Source organism: Triturus cristatus, chromosome 4_1 (assembly GCF_964204655.1).
Source record: "Triturus cristatus chromosome 4_1, aTriCri1.1, whole genome shotgun sequence".
In the NCBI taxonomy this organism is placed as follows: Eukaryota; Metazoa; Chordata; class Amphibia; order Caudata; family Salamandridae; genus Triturus; species Triturus cristatus.
Window position 1 is genome coordinate 515,319,792 of NC_140585.1, and position 27,411 is coordinate 515,347,202.

A 27,411-nucleotide genomic window follows, 5' to 3' on the forward strand; every position below is an offset into this window, starting at 1 on the left:
ATTAGCTACTCACCCTCCCATTTTGTAGTCACCCGTTCCTCCTTTCCAGGCCCTCACATATTTTGGATTAGCCCAAAGGGATACTGGGCTAAAACCTCCACCAGCAAAATATGGGCCAACAGGACTTAATATAACGTACAGCAAGCCCTTAGACGATTTCTTGACTCCTAGAGAAGGCTGTGTATCAAACAGAAAACAAACACAACATAAGAGAGCATACGCTTTAAGTTTTGGATGCTGCGCCACATTAGTTTCAACACCATGAACTTCTCATACAGCTGCATATATGTAAATTATAAATATATATATAAATAAATATATGTATATATATATATATATATATATATATATATGGAAACAAAGCTTAAAGGGGGACATTATGGATAGGTGAAAATGTTAGTTAAAACGTACATGTAAGCATCCTACCCTATGCACCACACGGCCATGTGGTTTTGAGACCTTTTGTGTGATCTACTGAATTGTTTACAAGATGTGTTATTTTGCCTATATGGATTGTAACTATACTAAGGTTTCGCTGCAGTGCGAGAGTATGACATAGTTGTTTGTTATTGTACTGCTCAATTATGTTGGCCAAGAGGGTTAAGTACACATGGGTGACATTAGTGAACTTAGTTCAATGCACCAGCACTTGAATGTGAAAGACAGGTTTTTGCAGCTCCGTAGAACCCCATCCAATACATTACTTTTGGGTTACCAACCTTCCCTAAACAGGGGTTTCACGTTGTGGTGATTAGAAACAACCTTTTTTCTTTCTCTTCCATACTATACACACAAACTGTGCTAACAAAAAGACACAAACTAAAAAAGGATGTTTATTTCAAAAGGTGCACCCTGTTGCTCAGCACATCTAAAACAACCACAAAGAATATGATTAAAACAGCACAAATGCATGTTGTGAACAATGATATTAAAAGGAACATTTCCACCATGGTTAAAATGTCATCTAATAAAAACCTAACACTCTAAAACCTACTTCTATGTGCTAAGCTAGGAGAACATGGAGTAGATTAGCTTAAAGAGCTGAGCCAGAGACTCAGTTTATGCAACATTGTCACCCAACGTGGGGCATAGGACCTCTTCTAACAAAAGGTCCTTTTAAATAATTTCTTATCCAAGATGGAATTTCTAACATCTTCTTAGGAATGTTTGGTACAACCAATAAGCATCAAGATTTTAGTCTAAGACACCTTCTTTTAAACAAATAAGTTTACAACTTTAAGCTACACTGTTTTAGCTATTATTCTTTGTTTGACTTTGAAATTGAGATAACAAGACTGATGTCACATCAGGTGTCTTATTGATGTCTCTATCAGAGTGGCTTGAAACTTTCACATGTTCCTAAAAAGATAGGGACAGGTGAAATCTACGGCAAAGACAGGCATTTTGATGATTCTGCAAAAATACTGAAAAGGGAGCCTAGGCCTACTTAAAATGGCCTTATAATCTTTACGCTAGCATGTCAATGGACTCCTACCTATTGGATAATAAGGAAAAATAATAAGGAAAATAGGTAAATAGCGGCTTATACTGATACATTCATATATCCAAATTTAACTCTTCATTGGAATTATGTGCATTTTATTGTTAGTCAGCAGTTGCTGTATCCATCATGTGAAACAATTGCCATTCAAGATGGTACCCCTTCGAGTGCCTTTTTTTAGAGTCCTTCGTTTATGTTTCACACTCTGTGCTTTTGTACGATCTGCACATTTACATATCCTGTATGTGTCTATGGATTCTCACCTATTGGGGAGAAGGGGCTTAAATTGTTATAATTACATATTCAGATGAAACAATAAATTGAGTTATGAGCAATTGATTGTTAGGCAACAGTTTGCTGTATTCTTTATGACAATCCAGTACTATTTAAAAATGGCAGCCATCCATGCGATTTATTACGAGTCCTTCTTTTATATTGTACACTCTTTTACATTGGTGAGCTGAGTGGTTTCTCATGTGATCAAGGCCTACATTGGACGAAACAAGTTGTTTTCATTTTGCTGTGTCCACCAATAAAGAGTTGCTGACACGGAGGCCAGACAGAGTGGCCATTATTTGTGATCTGCTTTTGGCGGCTTGGTGACAATTTTCCTCACTGGTATGCTCCTTCAGTGGTGACACTTCTCCTCCAGAGGACCCGGGGCAGCAGCGGAAGCCAGAAGATTTGCATGATAATTTATATACATATATATATATATATATATCCGTTTACCACTGTTCGCCGACACTGCCACCCAGACGGGTGCTGCTACCGGGTGGCCCCCCTTTCCTGGGCCAATTTTAGCCCTGGGGACCCCATTCCTCAGGGCCTGGCTTTTTCTTTTTTTTTACATACATTTTAATAAAGAAAGGGGGCCGTGTGACCCACCTTCACTGGGTCGATATCAGCGGTGCTCCCGCCACGCCATAGCAAACTGCAATGTTTGGTACGCACCCTGGGACATTACAGGCACCAGCCCTGGGGGATTGGTGTTCTCCAGAGCCATCTATAGCTCCAGGAGGGGAGTCGCGACCCCCCCCTCCTTTGTTTAAATTTGCCCTGGGGAGATGGTGGTCCCCGGGGATGCAGAGGGTCCGCGTGCCCCCTGCATCAACTACAATTAAAGCCCAAGGGAGATGGCGTCCTCCAGGGCTATGGGTGATCCATGAGCCCCCCGCATCAATTACAATTAAAGCCCCGGGGAGGTGGCAGACCTTGGGGTAGAGGGGTTCGAGAGGCCCCTCCTTGGACAAAATAAAGAAGCCCCGGGGAGGCGGTGGTCCCTGAGGCAGTGCGCAAGGCCATCCGGGCCTCCCCCACATTTTTTGACAAAGCAGCCTCAGTAGGATTTCAGTAGGATTTTGGGCTCCCGGATATCTATATTTTTTCAAATTAAATATCTTCGAAGCTATTGAACAGATTTACACCAAATCACACAAGCACCCTTTCCGGACCATCATCTAGCTTTCTGCCAAATTCGGTGTAAATCCGTTCAGCGGTTCAGGCTGTAGTTGTGTTAAGAAACTGAAAAATCCCCATAAACATAACATGGGGAAAATGCTTTTTGGGTCACCCCTTTTTTCTCAGCCCCTGCTTTACAGTACACCCCGAAACTTTCAACACAGTAGTTGAACCAAATAGTCAAATGCTATGAATATTTCATGAAGATCCATAAACTGGCGCCAAAGTTATTGGCGAGATAGATAGACAGATAGATAGATAGATAGATAGATAGATAGATAGATAGATAGATAGATAGATAGATAGCCACCACCGCCATTGCACCCAAACTACAACACATCATCAACACCTCCTTCGAAACAGGCACCCTCCTAGACGACTGAAAACGTGCAGAAGTCAGGCCCCTGCTCAAGAAGCCCACAGCCGACCCCACCTACCTCAAGAATTACCAGCCCATCTCATTCCTCCCCTTCGCAGCCAAAGTTGCAGAAACAACAGTCAGCAATGAACTAACACGATTCATCGAAGACAACACCGTCCTTGACCCATCCCAATCCGGATTCCGGAGCAACCACAACACCGAGAATGCCCTACTTGCCGCCACAGACGACATCCGTACCCTCCTGGACCGAGGACACTCGCCACTCTCATCCTACTCGACCTATCAGCAGCCTTCGACACCGTCTCCCACGTAGACTACATGATGCCGGCATACAAGGAACAGCCCTAGACTGGATCCGATCATTCCTCACCGGTAGAAGCCAAAGAATCAGACTGCCACCCTTCCTCTCCGACCCCACGATCATCACATGCGGAGTCCCACAGCGATCATCACTGAGCCCAACCCTCTTTAACGTCTACATGGCCCCCTTCGCAGCCATCGTCTGACAACACGGCCTCAACATCGTATTCTATGCCGACGACACCCAGCTCATCCTCTCCCTCACCAAAGACCTCGCCCCTGCCAGACTCAACTTCCAATAAGGGATGCAGGAAGTAGCAATCTGGATGACCAACAGCTGCCTTAAGCTCAACGCCAAGAAGACTAAGGTCCTCATCCTTGGAACCACCCCCTCGGCATGGGTCAACACCTGGTGGCCATCCGCCCTCGGAAGCCCACCGACCCCCTCAGACCATGCCAAAAACCTCAGCATCGTACGCAACTCATCCCTCACCATGAACCGACATGTCAACGCCGTCACCTCCAGCTGCTTCAACACCCTCTGAATCCTCTGCAAGACTTTCAAGTCGATCCCCCCTGAGTCAAGAAAGAGAGTCACTCACACACTCATCACCAGCAGACTTGACTATGGAAACGCACTCTACGCCGGCATCAAGAAGTCCCTACTCCACAAACTCCAGATGATACAGAACACCGCCGCCAGACTCGTCCTTGACATCCCCCGGCATGAACATGTCAGCCCACAATTACATAGGCTCTACTGGCTCCCCATGGAGAAAAGAGTCACCTTCAAAATCCTAAGCCACGCCTACAAATGCCTGCACAACACCGGACTCAAATACCTCAATGACAGAATCAACTTCCATGTACCCAAAAGGAACCTCCGATCTTTCAACCTTGCACTGGCTGAAGCCCCACGCATCCACAGAGCCAGAGCAGGCGGAAGATCTTTCTCCCACATCGCGGCCAAAACACAGAACGAACTCCTGGCAGGCATCAGGCACGCCGCCTCCCTGAACACCTTCAGAAGGACTCTCAAGACCTGGCTCTTCGGCTGAATGGATCTGCTGGCCCCCTCCACCCCCCCCCCCCCCCCCGCCTCAGCACCTTGAGACCCTCATGGGTGAGTAGCGCGCTCTACAAGTCCTGATTGATTGATTGATTAATTGATTGATTGACAGAGAGGCCTGTAGTGGAGTGGCATAGAGTGGAGTGGCAATAGAGTTGCATTGTGTGCAGTGGAGTGACGTAGAGTATAATGGAGTGACACAGAGTAGAATAGACTGGAGTAGAGTAGAGCAGCGTAGAGTAGAGAGATATAGATTGGCGCAGAGTAAAGAAAAATGGCATAGAGTGGAGTGTCGTGGCATAGGGTGGTGTAGAGTAAAGTGGTATAGAGTGTAGTGGCATAGACTAAGATGGAGTATGGCAGAGTGGAGTATAGTGGCGTAGAGTGGGATAGAGCAGAGTAGAGTACAGTGCAGTGGAATAGAGTACAGTGGAGCGGCATAGAATGGAAAGGAGTAGAGTGTAGTGGGGTAGAGTAGATATGCATAGAGTATACCACCTGTGTTTCTGTGTCACAGTGCTTTAGGACGGTGCTAGCGGTGCCACGGCACCTGGCAGCAAGTTTGTGGGTGCTGTATTTCAAAAACAAATTCAGGCTTAAAAACACTTTGTGCAGATTTTCTGTGTATCCGGCAATGTTTGAAGAACAATAATAATGGCACGATACTCTGCCAGTATGGATGGCATGTGACTCCTAAACAAAGTAGTCCTCCTTGTTTTATGTGACAATTAGTATATAGAGATTTACAAATGTGTTTTAGTTTGTACATTTTTAGTCAGTTGTATTTTGTAGCGATCACTGTAACATGAATTTGGTGGTTTGGTGCTAATGCGCAGGTAAAGGCAGGCTAAGTCTGTCAAAGGTAAAACTGGGTAGTTTTGGATTATTAAGTGGTTTTAATTGTAATAAAAAAAAATGTTACTTCAGGAAAACGTGTGCGTGTGTAGACACAGACAGACAGACAGACAGACAGACAGACAGATAGATAGATAGATAGATAGATAGATAGATAGATAGATAGATAGATAGATAGATAGATAGTCTTAGAGGATATCTGGTAGTTCACAAACGATCCTGATACAAAATATATAGGTTTGAACTGTGCCTTTGGCAGTGTATCAAGGTCCTTTGTGAAATGAAGGAAACGGTGTCCTTGTGTCCTGCCAAACAATTCAAATGTGTTTTGAGTATGTCCTTAATGCCAGATTGTCCTTGTGTGACTGCCCCTGTTGCACAAATAGAAAGAGACGCTGTGTTATGAATTATTACTGATAAGGAGTTGTTGTTGTTTCCAAAGAACACACTGGCATAGGTTAGAGGTGATACCACAAGGTCAAATACATTTTAATGAAAAAAATGCTCCGTGGCAAAGTTAGTGTGGTATGAGTTGTAGTGTTATTAATTAAATATGCATCTGCGTTTTATTTCAGAACAAATTATTATTGTACAATGGTCTTATTTTTGACATAAAGTGTTACTGCCAGTAGTACATATAATGTAATTAAGGCGCACTAATCTGCGTTTCATGGAATCAGAAGCTCTCTTTAAAAAGCATCTGAAGACCTGGCTTTTCCAGGCCCCAGATACACTCTGTCTTTCTCTTTCCAATGACTGTTCTTATTTTCTCTTCCCTTCCCTCTGTTTATGTCAGATGCAACCTTAGCGCCAGGATGCTCCATCTGGAGAGACAGCGCTCTATACATTTCATATTCATTCATTATTTAATGATAAATGGGCTAAGAATGGAAAAGCAATAAAAAAGAGAGGCCTGTATGTTGCACATGTGATTTAGTAAGTGAAAGACGGGGCCTGAAAAAGCATATCTTTTTACTTGTTGTATATTATGGAAGAGCATGAAGGAGGCAGTGAAATTGTTGTTCGAGCGTGTGGTGAGGTGTAAGCAGCCATAGTGTCGGACAAAGTGTTAAAAGAACTTAAAGGCAGATTGTGAAGCTTAGAATTATGAATGGCATAGGGAGATGAGCTTCAAGATTGCGATGCCTGTTTCTTTACAAGTGGCACAAAGGTAAATGTTATAACTTGCTGCCTGAATGGAAGTTAGGACTTTGTACAAGCATGGGGTAGTGGGGAGGGGTGAGGTGAGTCAAGGGACAGAATAGGTGCATGTACATGGGTGAAATTAGGTTGTGGTTTATGTACATTGTGTTTGTGTTGGGCATTGTGCCACTGCACCGCCGCACAAATGTAATGTCCAGTCTGGTAAGTGTCGTTCAAAATGACCAAAAAAATAGAGGTGTGTTGTTGGTGTGTGTGCCCCGAAGCGCAGTGATAGGTCAATAGCCATAAAAGAGCATACTCTACATTTTAACAATGAGTTAGGGTCAAAATGTACATTCTGGTGCAGGCAGTGTGTGGTTTCCCCTGGTGCAAGTAATGAAATTGTGTTCTTTTTGTCCCTTTAAAAAGTAAACTGAAGCATTAGCGTAGGTGTAAAGTTTACATGAGTTCTTATTGTCCTGGTGTCACTGCACTTGCTGTTTGAAAATAAAGTAAGCTCCTGGAAGTGTGAGTTCAAAGAATACGGACTAAAGAGGTGGTTTGAGGTGCTTAGAAGAGCTGTCATTTTGTGCTGTTCTATGTGAAGAACAACTTTGCCGATGTGCCAATGCTTAATTTGTCCTTGTGTAATTTTCAGACACAGGAACATGTTTAGCACCGTCTGCACTGTTATATGCTTTCACTCTAAGCAAAGATATGCAGGCAGGGATGTTTTTTTTAAATGTATTTCACCTCCAGCTAGGACAAAGATAAAGGCCGAAGTTATGGGGCCATCAGGCCTCCTTTTGTTCCAAACTGATTCTGTCTGGGAGCGGTTTGGAGGCTCACACTTGGATGCAAATGGAAAGAAAAGGGAAAGAAAGGCTCAACGCTTGTTAACACTTAAGAGCTCATGCTTTAGAATTTGCTCAGTCCCTGTTTATAAGACAAATGCATGCACTGTAAGAACGTCACAGTATTTGCACAAATAACAATGTAAACACAACAATTTTATTTCTTTTATAGAGCTACTTATCCAAGTGCAGGGTGTCAGAGCGCTTTACATAACACATATTAAACATTGAAAATAAACCATGTAAGTATGTAATCAATGTACAAGACGTTTGTTACATTAAATAGTGAGGGTTACAAGATGTAGGAGTCACATCCCTGCCATAGCTCACTGTGCTATATCAGATGGGTTACAGTTTATTAATTGCAAGTAACAAAAGCATATCTGTGTTAAAAGCAGTAAGCCACTTAACTATCTAGCTAAAATAAAAATCTGTCATCCACATGTTACATGATGTGCTATTTAAGGGTTATGTTACAGCCTCGTGAACTGGAGTACAAGAGAGGCACGAGCTGGCTCCACGGGGAGAGAAATCTGTATTCCTCTTTCCAATTAACGCTCTCATTTTGAAGTCAGCTAAAGCAAAGTAAACACCAAGCTCCCTCTGAAGACACAGCTTAACATTTGGCCTCTGCATTACAATTCGCAGCAAATGTGACAAGATAAGAAAAAGATTTAAAGGCCTGTCAACAGAAAGCGAGTTCCTGGAGGATACAGTAAACAAGGTTTGGGCAACAGGACAGACAAACTCAAGCTGGACAGCCTAAAGCAAATAAAGCCAGTACATAGAAAGGCAGAAAATGTGAGTTATCAACCACAAAGCCAATGGTAAGCAGAGGGTGGAATGCAATCCTAGGTCAACTTTCTGAATATCCTTAAATGTCCTTAGCAAATCAGACAGCTACGCTGTCTGGTAGGCTGCGACCTAAAAAGCAAACTTTCTGGACTTAGATCTAGTTTTCTGACACATTTGGTGTAAATCCATTAAGCGCTTTAGTCTGCAGCTGTGTTTAAAGTTCTTATAGGAAAACAAATGGGGAAAATGCGTTTTGGGACCCTCCTTTTTGCTCGGCCCGCGCTTGATGGATCACCCCGAAACTTTCGATGCGCAAACTAGGCAAAAAAGAACACTTTTTTTGGTATGTTTTGTGGAGATTGGTGTAGCGTTGCCAAAGTTATATATCAAGGTCTCTTGTCTGGAGATGCCAAGGCGTGTGATTTGAAAACCATGTTAATTTTAGACATTCAAGATTCAGCTGAGTGTATAGAAAAGGATATTTTTAAACATTTTAATTGATATAGATATTAAGGAATTAGGATTTTTTCTAAAATAACAAATACCCTTTGAATTCAGAATGGTCCAACACTAACTAAATTCCGACCGCCACTGAATAATATATTTATTTATATACATATATATCTCAAAATGTTTTTATTAAGATACGAAGATCCATAACACACAACACAGCAGTTAAAAAGATAAAACAATGAGTTAAAACAATATAAATACCAGCGACACATAAGCAGAACAATGACACCGTCACTAAAAACTTTTAATAAAATGGGAAGAGGGAAACCCCACAGAAATATAACAGCAAGTAGCATATATAAACATGTGATTAAGGCCACAGGTCGGCGACCGAAACGCGTTATGTGGACCTGTTTAACTTGTGAATAAATCTCACTATTTCAGCTGCAGCTGTGTTCTGTGCCCGTGTGTTCCTTGCTTGTGATACTGTGACGGAGTACGGCTGTCTCCGTGACTCAGACCCCCTCCTTCTTCTACTGGTGGGCATTTTGTGACCATGGTGCAGCCGTGCTGGAGCATTTCCGTGGACGGAATTTGGTAGGTAATTGCCCCCTGGCTCCCGCAGCAGACAAACCACTAACGCGCTACATGAGCGCGAGGCAGCTGCTGATGCGCTGTTTGATAACCTACCTGACATTCGAAACCCAGTCGCAATGCCTGGTCCTAGCCATGAGACCAGTAGCAATGATTATAAAGTATTATTGAGACAGCTGGAGAAACATATGAAAACAGAACTCACTAAGTGGTGGGAAGGCAGATCGTTACAGAAATACCGTGATGTGGGACGGTTGCCTCGGGGGCTGAGAATTATGCTAGCACCCAGCATTGAAAACCCGAATCCGCTCATGTTGAAGGAGTGGGCCGAGAGCAACCTGGATGCATCGATGAGACTCATAATCATCCTAATTAAATACGCAGAGATCGACTGACTAGCAACTATGAAAGAAATTGAGAGAAATAATTGTGAGCTTCACAAATCCACTAACCAGTACCTCATTGCCAAGGATTGAGAAGAGATTGCAGCAAGACTAAAAAAGCAGGAGGAAATAATTAAAACGAGGAAGGCATTCAAATTTGCAAGGGACAAATCTGACTACGAATCCGGGCAAGTATTTACGTTTGCAATTAAGTTTGACACAGCCAAACATCAACGGATGAACAACCTACCCCGGCTTCAAGTGGGACTCAAAGTGGTAATTCGGTTGCTGACTCTACATCTGTTTCAGACTTAAGCTCTGCGCTGGAGAATGGTACAGACTCTGAGGATGGACGCGACAGGCTGACTCGAGGTGAAGCCACCACTAACAACTTCACCCTTGCAGAGTAGCTTGATTTTTTAAGGTTAGATCGGCGCCAAACATGGCGCCCATGACCTCCGAAGAAACAAGACAACGGCGAAATCAAAGAAGACGCGAAAGGAGGAATCGCAAGCAATCAAAGGCCAAACAACAGAAGAAGACAGAACAACTGGCGTCAAAAATGAAGGAGAACCCCAACACTGTGATCAACCTTACTGACACTGTCTTAAGCAGAGCTGAAACCCAACTTCTCTCCCTTGGCCTCTCGTACTGTGCGGAGAGTAGCTTTAACTATAGTAGAACCCGTGTGGACATTTACAAATTCATACGTAAATTGAAACTCATCAAGTTCTTTAAAATCAAGCACTCTAATCTCCGCTTGCCTAGGACCTCCTCTACCTCTGATACATATGACTACAACCTCACAGTCTCTGACATCTCCACCATACAGACAATAAGGGAACCACAATCTGATCCTATCTCTTTGACACCAATCAACTACTACTTTCTGAGGGATTAGGCTCTGCTGTTAGGGTTCCTAGCTCTTTTAAACCTCCTTCCACTTTTACACCAATGATGCCTAGGGATGCGATCGATACCTTCAACGATGTCATAATTGAGGAATTAAAAGACTTACACCACAAATGCACACACACACGTTCCCAGAACCATAACAAACATCTTCATGCTCTGATCAAAAGGCTACGTAGCAACAACCAGATTGTCGTGAACAAATCCGACAAAGGAGGTAACATTGTGCCTTGACCCAGACATCTGTACTTGGAAGAAGCACAGAGACACCTTAGTGACGCCACTTGCTACAAGGAAACTAATATCCAGGAGGTGAACAAAAGCAGGATCACCTTAAAGAAAAAACTCAGTGGTTTTAAGATGGAGGGCCTCATCAGCAAAGACGAATTTCTATTTCTCCACCATGAAACACCTGTCCTGCCAGTACACTACTTTCTACCCATAGTCCACAAGGGTACCACACCAATCCCTGGCTGCCCTATCATTTCCGCATGCAATAGCCTTTGCGAGAATATACCTAAGTATGTGGATTTCTTTCTACAGGACACTGTTGTTTCTTTACCCTCATATTTACATGATACTGGTGATTTCCTGAATAAGATCATGGGAATACAATGGTCTGACAAATATATTCTGATGTCAATGGACATAACCTCACTCTGCACCTGTATCAAGCACTGTGATGGTCTACGAGCAGTTGAACATTACCTACAGGAACGCCCCATAAACTTTCATCGCCATAATGAACTATTGATATTTATGATTAAGTGATGCCTCATTCATAACTTTTTCATGTTTGACAGGACAGTCTATCAACAAATGCTTGGTGTTGCCATGGGTGCCTGTTTCTCTCCCAGCTATGCATGTCTCCATGTTGGCTGGTGGGAGGAACAGGTACTGAGGGTAAATCACAGTGAGGCATGGACTAACCACATTGTTACTTGGCTCCAGTATATAGATGACGTATTTGTTGTGTGGAATGGTACCACTGAAAGTGCACTGGAGTTTGTTTCTTCCATCAACAGCCATGACCTCATTCTTGAGTTTAATGCCCTAATCAGTAGCAGTGCTATCAAATTTCTGGACCTCACTATTTACATTGAGAAAGGAGAACTACACTCTAAACTCCATCGCGAGAACACTGCAGGGAACTCGACACTTCATGCCACTAGCTTTCACCCCAAACACTTCATCGCTAGCATACCTTATGGGGAAATGCTCCGTCTGAGGAGGATTTTCAGCTCAGAGTCAGACATACAATCCTGTCAGTATGAGGCACATGATCGCTTCCTAGCTAGAGGTTACAGCAACACCTCCATAGCAAAAGCCAGAACTAGAGCCAATGCTATACCCAGAGACACTCTCCTGGCTCCCAACCCTCCCAGTGAGTTCACTGACGACAGCAGTCACTCCGTAACCTCCACTCAAGGCACGGTTGATACCTGCCTGATCATCACCTACAGTAGAGAGTAACAGGCTAATAATTCCATCATCTCCGACAATGGCGCAGTTTCCAATCTGACCCAGTGCTGGGCCCCTTGGTTGCCAACAAACCCACAATCACTTATCGGCGGGCTTTCTCTATGAGGGATGCCTTAGTCAAGAGCAGCCCTGAGGTCATGATTAAAACTTGTTGGTAGCAAACCCTTGGGAATTAGGGTGTGTCCCCTGGGCACTGGTTTTTCAATGTTCCTTCATTCAAATTTTCAATAAAGTTGCGTGAGTGTTCGGTTTTTAAACATTTGTTTATTTGATCACGAAATTACATCTTCATTTCTGTGATGCATTAATGTAACAAGTTCCACGGTCTAACAAATCCCGATGCATTTCGGCTTTGTAGCCTTCGTCTGGGGAATGTCTAAGAGAAAAGAAACAATATGTATGCTAAGCATGATAACGCCTATGTTACAGGGTGATGTCGATACCATGAGCGACTTATATCGTTTTTCGAATGTCTGGTTAGTAGTTAACAATAATTGTGTGTGTGTATCATAAAAGAGTCGTTACGTTTTCTGATGTGCTTGTCGGTTCATTATTCGGGTGAAAACGTGCATCCTTCGTGGTTGATTATAGTAATATGAAACCCTGTTTTATCGTGGTTTAATCTGAGTGAAAAGAAAGCTTAAAGAAAAAGAAAGAGGAATCTCGTACCCCATTGTTGCTTGTGGTGGTGTGAACGGTCGGTTAGTGTGGGTTAACTGACTTGTGTTTTAAAGTTATTTATACACTGTGGATTTAGCATGCTAGTGAAAATAATCAAAATCCCTTAACGTGCCGAGGTGTATCTAAACTATAAAAGCAGGCTGAAAAGCAGTCCTGAATCGTGTTGTTACTTACTATGTTCGTGGACGGTGATTGAGGGTCCTGGCACGTTCGGTGTACAAACGGGCTCAATGCTTCCTGGAGCGTGAAGACGTCGTGACGGACATGCCGTGTTAAACGTGCGAGTGTATGTAGAGATAGAAATGGGACTGGGTTATAGATCATGAACAGTGTAAACAGACTGTGTTAGTTTAAACAAATGCCATGGTTACTTAAACGTGCTATAAATAACAGATAAACGTGTTGTTTGAAAAAAGCAAATCGATCAGAGATAACACGTGAATTCCATTCGGTCATTCATTCCGTGTGGTTTCATTGAGTTCAGTGTGCGTATCCAATAGTTTTCTCGTTGTAATAAAGTTTTGTGATTGTCTTTACCTTCAGACTTGGGGACAATTTCCAGGACATTGAATTTGAGCTGACTGACATTGTGACCAGCCCCGCAGAAATGATTTGCCACTGTGGATTTTGCGTTCTTGGTTCTTATATTGCTTTTATGTTCTCATTTATGCGTATTTTAATTTTTCTTTCTCTCTGTCCCACGGAGATTTTTCCACATGGGCATTTCAGTGAATATATGGTGTTGGTGGTATCACATGTAGCTGTAACCTTCAGTTTGATGGTGTGTCCCTTCATGGGATGGGTAATATATGCGCCTGGTGTGATGTTGTTACAATTGTTACAGTTCCAGCATGCTATTGTTCCTTTGTATCGAATGTGTAAATCTTGATTAGTATGGTTTTTTATGATCTCTCCTAGGTTTTTTGCTCTGGTGTATGCGAAGATGGGTTCATTTTCGAAGAGGTTGTTGAAGTCGGGTTCCAGTTTTAGTATGGACCAATGTTTTCTGATGATGTTTTTGAAGATTTTGCTCATTGTGGAGTATTTAGACACCAAAGTCATTCGATTATGTGTGGATTTTTCTCTGGGTGTCAATGCTGTGATCCTATTGATGCTGTTGCTTCTGATTTCTGCTTGATGCAGAATATGTTCTGGGTATCCTCTCGCTCTGAAGCGGTTCAACATTTCATTTACGCGTGTTGTCCTGATATCTGGGTCTGATACTATTCTTTTTACCCTTAAAATCTGGGTGAAGGGCATGTGGTTTTTCATAGTGTTGAGGTGGAAGCTGTCATATGACAGCGTGTTGTTTTTATCGGTAGTTTTCCTGTAAAGATCTGTTTGAAAACCATCTCTGTTCTGTGTAATTTTGACGTCCAAAAAATGGATGTTGTGTTCTTGGATCTCAAAAGTAAATTGTAGCCTTTGATCTATCTGATTCAATTCTTCTAACAATTTCATGAGTGTAGTTGTAGGTCCTTTCCATAGGATGAATATGTCATCTATGAAACGTACAAACATTTTCAGATGAGTTTGCCATTCTGCGTTCGTTAAGATGTGTTTTTGTTCATAGTTTCCCATGAAGATATTGGCGTACGTTGGGGCGGCACAATTTCCCATTGAAGTACCAGTCTTTTGTAAATACCAGTCAGTCTTCCATCTAAAGTAACTGTGTTGTAGAGTAAATACCAGCAATTCCATAAGAAAAATTTGGAGATCTTGGTTATATTCGGTTTGTAAGAGAGCTTGTTCTGTGGCTTCTATGCCTAGTTGATGCGGTATGGATGTATAGAGAGATTTAACATCTACTGTGCACATTGTCATCGGTTCCTTAATGTCTTTGGTGATGTTATGAAATTTGATTAGAAAGTCTGTAGTGTCTTTGATATAAGTAGGTAATTTGACAACACTTGGTTGTAGGTATTTATCCAAGAATTTCCCCACTGGTTCGTGAAGACTGTTTCTTGTGGACACAATTGGTCGAAAAGGTGGTTTGGTCAGGTGTTTATGTATCTTAGGGACCATGTATATGGTCGGACTCTTGGGGTTAGTTTGAACCAAATATTTCTTTATTTTTTCATTAATGGTTCCCATGTCTGTTGCTTTCTGGACGGTGTTTTTTAAGACTTCTAGAATTTGTTCAGTTGGATTGGAGTCCAACTTCATGTAGGTGTCTTCGTCTGATAGATGGGCTTCGACTTGCTCTTCGTAGTAGCTGGTGTTGAGGATTACCAATGCTCCCCCTTGTCTGCTTTTTGACACGTAATGCTTGTTCTGTTGGCTAATGATTTCAAAATCCCCCATTCTTTTTGTGTGAGGTTCTTGGGTTTTTGTCTTTTCTGAAAGTTAAATCTCTGTAGGTCTTGTGTTACTAATGATTCAAACGTATCTAAGCTTTTTTGGCTGATAGGTGCCATATAGGAGCTTACTAACTGGTTATCTGATGTTAAGGGTTTTCACAAATGTAATACCTGTAGAGCCGGCAAATTTGGCTTTAACACTACTCAGGTCACTGCCAGGTTCTGCAACAAGCCCCTAGTACTGCAACATAAATACACATGCAGGACAGAATACGCAGTTTACATCCTCCAATGCAGTTGTGATCTCAAATATGTGGGCAGTACCAAACTCCAGGTACATATGAGGATTCCTCAACACCTCAGAGCGATCGTTAACAACGATCTGAGCTATCCCGTAGCCAGGCACTTTAAGGAGGTACATAGTAGCAACCTCGATCACCTCCAATATTTTGTAATTGACAGTGTGCCTACTCTCAGAAGAGGGGGTAACCATGAGAAGAAGCTCAGACAGCTTGAAAGTCGCTATATTCTTGAGCTTGATACTAAGGCACCTAGCGGCCTTAACAGTAGCGAGGATCTATACAACTACATATGTGCTAGCTTGTTTATCTGTGCACCACCTCTGCTGTTTGGAGTCTCCTTAGTCTAGCCTATTATGATTGTTCTGTGTCAATCTGCATTTACCACTGCTTTAACCGAGAGCCATTGTCTTCACTTGCTTAGATAAATACTAATTCCGGTCATTTATACACCAGAATGTATTTGATATGTTTCTCTATCTTTAATCTTTATTCTACTTCTATCTTTACTCTATATGCTTTTCTTAAGGTAATTTTTCCCTCGTTCCTCCCACTATGGAATCATCATTCGCGCATTAGGCGAGTAGTATTTTTTCTGTCCCGGCTGGGATTGGAGCCTAGTTCCTATCTGAACTTTGTCTCTTCAGGGGACAATATTTTTGTTTTTCTTATTATTTTCGTCGCATTTTGCATATAGTCACTGTATATAACCTTGCACCACTTTGCACTTTTAGATCTTTTTTCACTACACGGTAACTTGTTGCACAGTGCCCGTTTTTTATCATTTGTAGCAAGCATTCGCTTGCATCGTTTTTTGACTTGCATTTAGAATTGCTGTCTAACCCACCTACCCCTTGGATGTAAATTTTTTCCACATTCCAAGTGTTTTAACTCTCTCCACTCACGCTCAGCTGTCATCGCACAGCTTGCCCCATCACCTGTTGGATTTCCGTTAGGACTGTTCTCAATTGGGATGTTGAAGATTGCATTAATCTCTTAGCATGAGCTGAAAGGCATTTTGTACTTGCCAGCCATTTTAGTTAGCTATGTGCTGGACATTTGCTGTTTCCCTCTCCCAGAGTCTTGCACATGCGCAGATGTGCTTAGCTAGTAGAGTGCACCTGTTCCTAGTATAGAACTGTCAGGCTGTTCTAACTGATGTCAGCAACTTATTACTCCTCCTACTTGTTGACTGTGCAGTTTCTGTATGACCATTTATGTGCATAACTCTTCTCATGTGTACTTGTACCGCCTTTTTCAGCCCATGTGTGGGTATAAAAGGACCATGCTTCTTCTGTTCAGTGTGCTACTTCACTCAACACCGAAGGGTGCTGTGTGAATGTAGTTCCACCTCATGAGGTTTATTAAACTTTGTATTTTCTAATCCAGTTTCTGTGCCAACTTCTTCCTATTGGTCTGAGGACTCTGTGCAGAGAAGGGCGAACCCCTTGCACTGGTAGGTCTAGCTGAGGTCACCATCAACAAATTGGTGCCCAACTACTTAGGCTCATCGGTGACTCGGATGCCCAAAGGATTGGTCGCGACGAAGGATTGGAATCTCGCTCTGGACGCGATCGCTGCCCGATGAGTCCCGAGTCTTGGAAACCACGGCGTTTTTCTTTTCTTTCTGATCTGACCATCCAGGTGGTGCCGGTCCTCGACTGAGATCTCTTCTGTTGATTCGCCGTGCAGTGACCATTTGGTCGATTTTAGAACTTGGCAGTTGGAACCTGGACACCAAGTAATTGGTAAGTGTCCGTCTGTGGCGTTTGCTGTTGGTTTTGATGCCTGGGATTGGTAAGGTAGTTTAGTAACACTTACTGTGGCTTTTGGATTTTGGAATTGGTGTTGGCCAACTTGGTTTGTTATGACATTTATATATGGATTGCAATTTATATAGGCAGGTAATGAGGAGAATTTTCTCTATCTGAATTGGATTTGAACGGCACATCGTACTAAAGGTACCTTAAGTGCTACTTTGATTATAATACTGCATATTCTGCACTATTTTTGGCATGCGTTGCTTTTGTAGTGGTACCAATTTGAGACTAGATGAAGCACAACCGGCCCCCCGGAGGGGACGCCTAATTGGGATATGTATATTAAGTATGGTCTTTCTTCTATAATGTACAGCGCATTATGGAATAAATACACTCGTAAGGATCCTGAGTTGCGTTGGCCTATGTATGGGTCATTTGATTTACGAAAGATTGAGTATGTGGAACAATGTATGTTTAAGCGAAAGACTAGGCAAGAGATGTTTGATTGTGTACGAATGTGGGAGAAAGAAGTGCGTGAACGGATGAAGCGTGAGCAAGCCTTGATTGAAAAAGAACAGCGAAAGAACATTTATATGAAAGCATTAGAGCTGAAGAACAAAGCAGTTAATTGCAAAAAAAATGCGTGATGGTCTTTTTGTTTTCCCCCAGGTGAATTTATGAATGTGTTGCTTTCTTGGATGTACCATTTTAAACTTGTATATAATTAGCCGGCTCCCCTAGAGGGGATACTTAACTAGGTTTAGGTATAAAAAAGTATTTCTTCTTTGGTGACTAGTACCCCGAGGAACTAAATATGTACATAGAAAGGATCCTGGTCTGTGCACTTAGTAACAGTCATAAGTGGTGATATGCAGAGCGTTTTTTTCTTGGTGTTCTGCCAGCCAAATCTAGTGAATATGACTTACAACTAGTATTTACAAATGGTTTGGTTTAAGTACAGTCTGTGGGCTGTCTTTTGTTTCTGTCCTAAGTGTTGATCTGTGGGTTAAATGTGTGTTTAAATGTCTGTGGTTTGTCATTAGTGGTACTTGTAAGTAGCGATTGCGCTCTTGGTGCAGGAATGGCTAGCCTTAAGTGCTCTGTATTGTGTGTATGACACCGTTTTGAAAATGTCTGGAATGAGCTCAATGTTTTTTTTTTGCCATCATTCTGTTATGCCAAATATCATTAAAATAAAATACATTTTAAAAGAATCCAGCAATGAATTATATAATATATGCTAAATAGCTGCACGCTATCATTAAATTGACAGATGTTAAAGATAAAATTAGAATCCACATTTAATAGGAATAAAAAAAGCTTCAAAAAACGAAATTGTGTGTTTTGCAATAGATAAAATTAGGATACAAAATGTCACAGCATTTATCCTTCTGTATTAGGTATTAACAGGCATTCACATTATCTGAGTGAGTTGGTTGTTGCAGACCTGAATACATTACAGAACGACAGATTTGTGGAAAGGCTGACTTGAAAGGCGTGTAAATTCGACGCCTTTACGTGTCAAGCAGCTGTGTCAGCACGTGGGTATTTCTGACTCCGGCCACAGAAAACAGCTGACGTCACTACCCCTTAAGTCAGTGCAAGCACGGTGTAAAATCCTGCATTTCAGACTGCTATTTTAAAAGTTAGATATATAGTTTCATTATTTTTGATAAACAGAGGACAGATTGACAGTAGGGATTTATTTTCTTAATGCCTTTTTAAATAAGGATAAGAGTGGTTTTTGATGTTAAATAATAATGACTGTTTTTTAAAAGTGGCGCAGACTTTCAAATTAGGTTTTTGTTCTTAGGGCTATGAATGAATGTGTTTAAATACGATAGGCAAAGGGATGCAGCTTGCTTTTCATATGTGGACTCATCAAAATGATTGAATTTATTAAAAAAAAAAATATTTTGATTATATAAAAAATGTTATTTAAAATAAGTGCATTAAATTCGTTTTTTAATATTTATAATGCCAAATAATTATGCTGTGAGCTCCTAGCATCCAAATTGAATTTAAGCCATGCTATACAGCAATAGGGGGTCACTTACATGTGAAATGTCACTTTACCCAGGCGTACAAAACTCATTTTTATAAGGGTATACATTATACATTTCTGATGCCACATCTCTGGGATATGTAGGGGACATTCTGGGGATGACTATTATGCAAAAACATTGTAGGATATTCATTTTTAAGTGCCCCAAACATCAAAGTCGAAATTAAGTAAAATTCACTATTTAAATGAGGTTATTCCAATCAGAGCAGCTTTTAAACTGCCTCAGGCTACAATAAATGCACATATGTAAGCATAGAATGAATAGCTGACATCTATACTATACTGCTAGACAAGCACTCGGCACACTGCTTACAAATATAAATTTGTACAAAAAATCTGGCAGAAGTTATTAAGCTCACCTCTGAATTGCTGGTAGACAGGAATGGAGTGGGTTTTGCTGTTGAGCTCTCAGTCTCCAGGGTCACTTTGAATTTGTAAAACTGCATGAAAACCTTGCACTAAAGATGGAACAGCTGCGAATAGGTTAAAGGTCGAAGTTCTACATTTAGAAGCAGGGCTCAGCGCAACATTTGCTTTGACATTTCGACATTTGAAAGACGAAATGGCAGGGCAGGGACAGAAAGTTTTGCTTGCTTTTTTTTGCAAAAGCAAGTTTTTGTTCACTCATATGAACAGATTGAATAATAATGGTATATGTCAGCTCTTATTAAGACAATGGCTCTGCCATATATGTAGCACTAATGCTTTTAGGGCTGAATTAAGGAAGCAATGGGATTTAGTTTGAATTCATGTGCCCTCGTGTCACACTTGTGCATTTGCTAAAGGAATATGTTCTTTAGCTAGCTCAATGTGCTATTTAGCTCCTCAGAGTTTGTTTATGCCCAGTTGCTACAAATTGGGGTTAATAGTGTTAACAGAATGAAACCTGTTACAGGTTTCCTACTGTCAAAAATGGGGGGAGGAGGCTAGCTCCTCTACAAATTAAGGGTAGGCAAATTTATGTGTTCCCTCTCTTTTTCTCAATTTCTTTTGAGCCTGTCTAAACTGTCTGTGAAATAGCCATGAGACATGTAATTGGCTATTCAGTAATATTGTTTTAAACATTATTAGCATTAATAAAATGAATAAATAAATTTGCTATGTTACTGCCCATCCTGTCTGATGAAATTATGAAAGGATGAGTAGTCTAGATTGTGGTTTCCTTATTTGATCTTTAAGGGGAACTAGCTGTGGGTAGTTTTTGTTCTAAAATTCTCAGGTGATAACACCACTATTGTTTGTTATTCTCATGCTACATACAGTTTTGCAAGGGCATTGCTAGTTTTTATTAGCTAGTCTGTGTACATAAACTGACAGTCCTTCCTAGAGCTGATGTGGCATAGTTTGGATTGTGAAAAATAGAATGCAGAGAAGATGACCATGCGATCCTTAGCAAACATTTTTGAGGAAAATATTGTTTTATAGGAGTCTGTTTGTCACAAGATGTTCTGCTGGAGAAAATGTACCCATTATGTTGAAGTTTTTTAGTTCTTTATGTAATAGGAATCCCTGTTAAATTAGCAGTTTTAGATTTTCCTGTTGCTCCTATAACATGAGAGCATGGTCCTAAGCATACAATGTAGGTGCTTTTATTAAGAGAAATCATTTTAGAAGTGTCTGCAGTCCTGTACAAGTAATGCAAAGTCTATGAGTAAAAGTGTAGAACATTTCCTTTTTTCTTGAGGGTCTTTAGATGATTAAGATAGGAATATACAGATGTAAGGATTTGGAGTATGTCTGTATTGTTTTTCTCTTTTCCTCAGAATTTAGTAAATGAACACAAACTTCCTTGGCTGCTTGGGATTGGGTGACGTATTACTCTTGTCAGTTCACCAAAGAGTTCCTTTTATACTTGCCAATAGGTCCAGGCTGTTGTTTCTTTTACTCTCACATAGATGAAAGTGGTTCTTGGGTGCCTTGCTAATATATGGGGCATCCCTAGACTAGGAAGTATTCTGAGACTATCCTCTCTGTTGATAGATTATTTCTGTGCCTTGTCTAAAGACCTTTTGTTCTGTCTACCAATAGATATTTGCTGCCTTACAACCATTGCCAGAGGGGCGCGGACATCAGATCAAGCTTGGAGAGTCAGCACCAGTCCAGCTTGAAGTCAAAGTGAAGGTAACCAGCACAGGCATTGCTGGCAACCAGGACCTCAGTGAAGGTAGAAGGCCGGAAGCACTGGGATGTGAAGTGTGTACCCCTGCCACTGTCTAGGGCGAAAGACGGGGTCACAAATCAGAAAGGAGAAATCGTGGATCAAGTTTTTGATGCCCAGCCGAGAGTCACAGACCGACCAGGAAGGCGAGAAAGTTTTGGCTTGAGGTAACCCCCTTTGAAACAAGGATTGCTTCAGAGATCCTAGCATCAGGCCTCTGAATCCTGGTCCCAAAGTGGCTGTAAAGTGTTCACCTTTGTTGGTCAAGAGATACCTGGGAACACTGAATGCAATCTATGGCCCCAACAAAAGAGCAGTGTGCCAGCAGAGCAATACAGGAGTTAGGGAAGGACTTGAGTTCAGGGTACAGGTGCTGTGTCTCTGGTGCCTGTTAGAATGAAATGAAGAAAACTGGTGCACTGCCTGAGACACTGGACAGGATCGCTGAGAGCATTTGCCCTGGTGGGTGATTGCCCTATCCTGAAAGAAGAAACTTTTCCCTTGAAACTGGGCCGTGATTCCTGAGTTGCGAGTTGTGCAGCTCCACCGTGGGAACAACAAGAGCCTGCCTGTGAGGCTCAAACGGACACAGGGAGAAGACTCCCCTCTGGTTGGTTGTACAGCGGCTTTAATTTCCCAAGGTCTTCCTTTTCTTTTTTGTTGAAAATGTACCCCATTGGTCGACCCATTTTTGAGGAGGAGCAACCCTTTGCAGCTCTTCGTCCTAATTCTCATGGTCCTGTGTGGTCCTCCTGATCCTCTGGATCCAGGATCATTTTTGTAATAATATGTCTGACTGCTTTCATAATTGTATTAGGAATAATGTTTATTCTGCGAGAGAAAAGTTCATCTGAGCAATTGACTAATGATACTTTACCCTTTTCTTGATTGATACTCTAGCCCTCATAAAGGAAACACTGGAAAAGTCTAGTGAAAATGTTTTTATTAGATATGTGCTGTTGGCTATTTTGAAGTTGAAATTGATGGTCACTGAAATGCATAGGAGTCTTGAAAATGTTTTTACTGGATGGTTCTAAGATTTGCTTAGGACTAGAAAGCTAATAGTTCTGTTTCTGATAATAGTAATTACGACCCAAAGCTCTGTTCCCTTTGTACTCCTGCTTATACCTTATACATACCAGCTTAACAATATTTAGAATGAGAAATGCCCACCTAGCAATGAATTAGGATATTGATAAATTTATGAAAAAAAATTAATATGCATATTTCCTACTGGATTATGGGAATGTCTTTAGCTCATGCTAAAAAGGACCATCTGTTGAAGATTGCATTAATCTCTTAGCATGAGCTGAAAGGCATTTTGTACTTGGCAGCCATTTTAGTTAGCTATGTGCTGGACATTTGCTGTTTCCCTCTCCCAGAGTCTTGCACATGCGCAGATGTGCTTAGCTAGTTGAGTGCACCTGTTCCTAGTATAGAACTGTCAGGCTGTTCTAACTGATGTCAGCAACTTATTACTCCTCCTACTTGTTGACTGTGCCGTTTCTGTATGACCATCTATGTGCATAACTCTTCTCATGTGTACTTGTACCGCCTTTTTCAGCCCCTGTGTGGGTATAAAAGGACCATGCTTCTTCTGTTCAGTGTGCTACTTCACTCAACACCGAAGGGTGCTGTGTGAATGTAGTTCCACCTCATGAGGTTTATTAAACTTTGTATTTTCTAATCCAGTTTCTGTGCCAACTTCTTCCTATTGGTCTGAGGACTCTGTGCAGAGAAGGGCGAACCCCTTGCACTGGTAGGTCTAGCTGAGGTCACCATCAACAAATTGGTGCCCAACTACTTAGGCTCATCGGTGACTCGGATGCCCAAAGGATTGGTCGCGACGAAGGATTGGAATCTCGCTCTGGACGCGATCGCTGCCCGATGAGTCCCGAGTCTTGGAAACCACGGCGTTTTTCTTTTCTTTCTGATCTGACCATCCAGGTGGTGCCGGTCCTCGACTGAGATCTCTTCTGTTGATTCGCCGTGCAGTGACCATTTGGTCGATTTTAGAACTTGGCAGTTGGAACCTGGACACCAAGTAATTGGTAAGTGTCCGTCTGTGGCGTTTGCTGTTGGTTTTGATGCCTGGGATTGGTAAGGTAGTTTAGTAACACTTACTGTGGCTTTTGGATTTTGGAATTGGTGTTGGCCAACTTGGTTTGTTATGACATTTATATATGGATTGCAATTTATATAGGCAGGTAATGAGGAGAATTTTCTCTATCTGAATTGGATTTGAACGGCACATCGTACTAAAGGTACCTTAAGTGCTACTTTGATTATAATACTGCATATTCTGCACTATTTTTGGCATGCGTTGCTTTTGTAGTGGTACCAATTTGAGACTAGATGAAGCACAACCGGCCCCCCGGAGGGGACGCCTAATTGGGATATGTATATTAAGTATGGTCTTTCTTCTATAATGTACAGCGCATTATGGAATAAATACACTCGTAAGGATCCTGAGTTGCGTTGGCCTATGTATGGGTCATTTGATTTACGAAAGATTGAGTATGTGGAACAATGTATGTTTAAGCGAAAGACTAGGCAAGAGATGTTTGATTGTGTACGAATGTGGGAGAAAGAAGTGCGTGAACGGATGAAGCGTGAGCAAGCCTTGATTGAAAAAGAACAGCGAAAGAACATTTATATGAAAGCATTAGAGCTGAAGAACAAAGCAGTTAATTGCAAAAAAAATGCGTGATGGTCTTTTTGTTTTCCCCCAGGTGAATTTATGAATGTGTTGCTTTCTTGGATGTACCATTTTAAACTTGTATATAATTAGCCGGCTCCCCTAGAGGGGATACTTAACTAGGTTTAGGTATAAAAAAGTATTTCTTCTTTGGTGACTAGTACCCCGAGGAACTAAATATGTACATAGAAAGGATCCTGGTCTGTGCACTTAGTAACAGTCATAAGTGGTGATATGCAGAGCGTTTTTTTCTTGGTGTTCTGCCAGCCAAATCTAGTGAATATGACTTACAACTAGTATTTACAAATGGTTTGGTTTAAGTACAGTCTGTGGGCTGTCTTTTGTTTCTGTCCTAAGTGTTGATCTGTGGGTTAAATGTGTGTTTAAATGTCTGTGGTTTGTCATTAGTGGTACTTGTAAGTAGCGATTGCGCTCTTGGTGCAGGAATGGCTAGCCTTAAGTGCCCTGTATTGTGTGTATGACACCGTTTTGAAAATGTCTGGAATGAGCTCAATGTTTTTTTTTTGCCATCATTCTGTTATGCCAAATATCATTAAAATAAAATACATTTTAAAAGAATCCAGCAATGAATTATATAATATATGCTAAATAGCTGCACGCTATCATTAAATTGACAGATGTTAAAGATAAAATTAGAATCCACATTTAATAGGAATAAAAAAAGCTTCAAAAAACGAAATTGTGTGTTTTGCAATAGATAAAATTAGGATACAAAATGTCACAGCATTTATCCTTCTGTATTAGGTATTAACAGGCATTCACATTATCTGAGTGAGTTGGTTGTTGCAGACCTGAATACATTACAGAACGACAGATTTGTGGAAAGGCTGACTTGAAAGGCGTGTAAATTCGACGCCTTTACGTGTCAAGCAGCTGTGTCAGCACGTGGGTATTTCTGACTCCGGCCACAGAAAACAGCTGACGTCACTACCCCTTAAGTCAGTGCAAGCACGGTGTAAAATCCTGCATTTCAGACTGCTATTTTAAAAGTTAGATATATAGTTTCATTATTTTTGATAAACAGAGGACAGATTGACAGTAGGGATTTATTTTCTTAATGCCTTTTTAAATAAGGATAAGAGTGGTTTTTGATGTTAAATAATAATGACTGTTTTTTAAAAGTGGCGCAGACTTTCAAATTAGGTTTTTGTTCTTAGGGCTATGAATGAATGTGTTTAAATACGATAGGCAAAGGGATGCAGCTTGCTTTTCATATGTGGACTCATCAAAATGATTGAATTTATTAAAAAAAAAAATATTTTGATTATATAAAAAATGTTATTTAAAATAAGTGCATTAAATTCGTTTTTTAATATTTATAATGCCAAATAATTATGCTGTGAGCTCCTAGCATCCAAATTGAATTTAAGCCATGCTATACAGCAATAGGGGGTCACTTACATGTGAAATGTCACTTTACCCAGGCGTACAAAACTCATTTTTATAAGGGTATACATTATACATTTCTGATGCCACATCTCTGGGATATGTAGGGGACATTCTGGGGATGACTATTATGCAAAAACATTGTAGGATATTCATTTTTAAGTGCCCCAAACATCAAAGTCGAAATTAAGTAAAATTCACTATTTAAATGAGGTTATTCCAATCAGAGCAGCTTTTAAACTGCCTCAGGCTACAATAAATGCACATATGTAAGCATAGAATGAATAGCTGACATCTATACTATACTGCTAGACAAGCACTCGGCACACTGCTTACAAATATAAATTTGTACAAAAAATCTGGCAGAAGTTATTAAGCTCACCTCTGAATTGCTGGTAGACAGGAATGGAGTGGGTTTTGCTGTTGAGCTCTCAGTCTCCAGGGTCACTTTGAATTTGTAAAACTGCATGAAAACCTTGCACTAAAGATGGAACAGCTGCGAATAGGTTAAAGGTCGAAGTTCTACATTTAGAAGCAGGGCTCAGCGCAACATTTGCTTTGACATTTCGACATTTGAAAGACGAAATGGCAGGGCAGGGACAGAAAGTTTTGCTTGCTTTTTTTTGCAAAAGCAAGTTTTTGTTCACTCATATGAACAGATTGAATAATAATGGTATATGTCAGCTCTTATTAAGACAATGGCTCTGCCATATATGTAGCACTAATGCTTTTAGGGCTGAATTAAGGAAGCAATGGGATTTAGTTTGAATTCATGTGCCCTCGTGTCACACTTGTGCATTTGCTAAAGGAATATGTTCTTTAGCTAGCTCAATGTGCTATTTAGCTCCTCAGAGTTTGTTTATGCCCAGTTGCTACAAATTGGGGTTGATAGTGTTAACAGAATGAAACCTGTTACAGGTTTCCTACTGTCAAAAATGGGGGGAGGAGGCTAGCTCCTCTACAAATTAAGGGTAGGCAAATTTATGTGTTCCCTCTCTTTTTCTCAATTTCTTTTGAGCCTGTCTAAACTGTCTGTGAAATAGCCATGAGACATGTAATTGGCTATTCAGTAATATTGTTTTAAACATTATTAGCATTAATAAAATGAATAAATAAATTTGCTATGTTACTGCCCATCCTGTCTGATGAAATTATGAAAGGATGAGTAGTCTAGATTGTGGTTTCCTTATTTGATCTTTAAGGGGAACTAGCTGTGGGTAGTTTTTGTTCTAAAATTCTCAGGTGATAACACCACTATTGTTTGTTATTCTCATGCTACATACAGTTTTGCAAGGGCATTGCTAGTTTTTATTAGCTAGTCTGTGTACATAAACTGACAGTCCTTCCTAGAGCTGATGTGGCATAGTTTGGATTGTGAAAAATAGAATGCAGAGAAGATGACCATGCGATCCTTAGCAAACATTTTTGAGGAAAATATTGTTTTATAGGAGTCTGTTTGTCACAAGATGTTCTGCTGGAGAAAATGTACCCATTATGTTGAAGTTTTTTAGTTCTTTATGTAATAGGAATCCCTGTTAAATTAGCAGTTTTAGATTTTCCTGTTGCTCCTATAACATGAGAGCATGGTCCTAAGCATACAATGTAGGTGCTTTTATTAAGAGAAATCATTTTAGAAGTGTCTGCAGTCCTGTACAAGTAATGCAAAGTCTATGAGTAAAAGTGTAGAACATTTCCTTTTTTCTTGAGGGTCTTTAGATGATTAAGATAGGAATATACAGATGTAAGGATTTGGAGTATGTCTGTATTGTTTTTCTCTTTTCCTCAGAATTTAGTAAATGAACACAAACTTCCTTGGCTGCTTGGGATTGGGTGACGTATTACTCTTGTCAGTTCACCAA

The 27,411-nt window shown here is 40.9% G+C and overlaps 1 protein-coding gene across 2 annotated transcripts in view; it reads right to left on the bottom strand.

Moving 5' to 3' along the window:
• Positions 1–27,411, bottom strand: part of BCAT1 (branched chain amino acid transaminase 1) — a 410,432-nt gene that overhangs the window by 147,011 nt on the left and 236,010 nt on the right. For both annotated transcript variants that reach the window (XM_085652755.1, XM_085652754.1), the window contains exon 6: positions 14–177. In XM_085652755.1, coding sequence (XP_085508881.1) covers positions 14–177 — 164 coding nt within the window. The remainder of the gene's footprint in view (positions 1–13; positions 178–27,411) is intronic.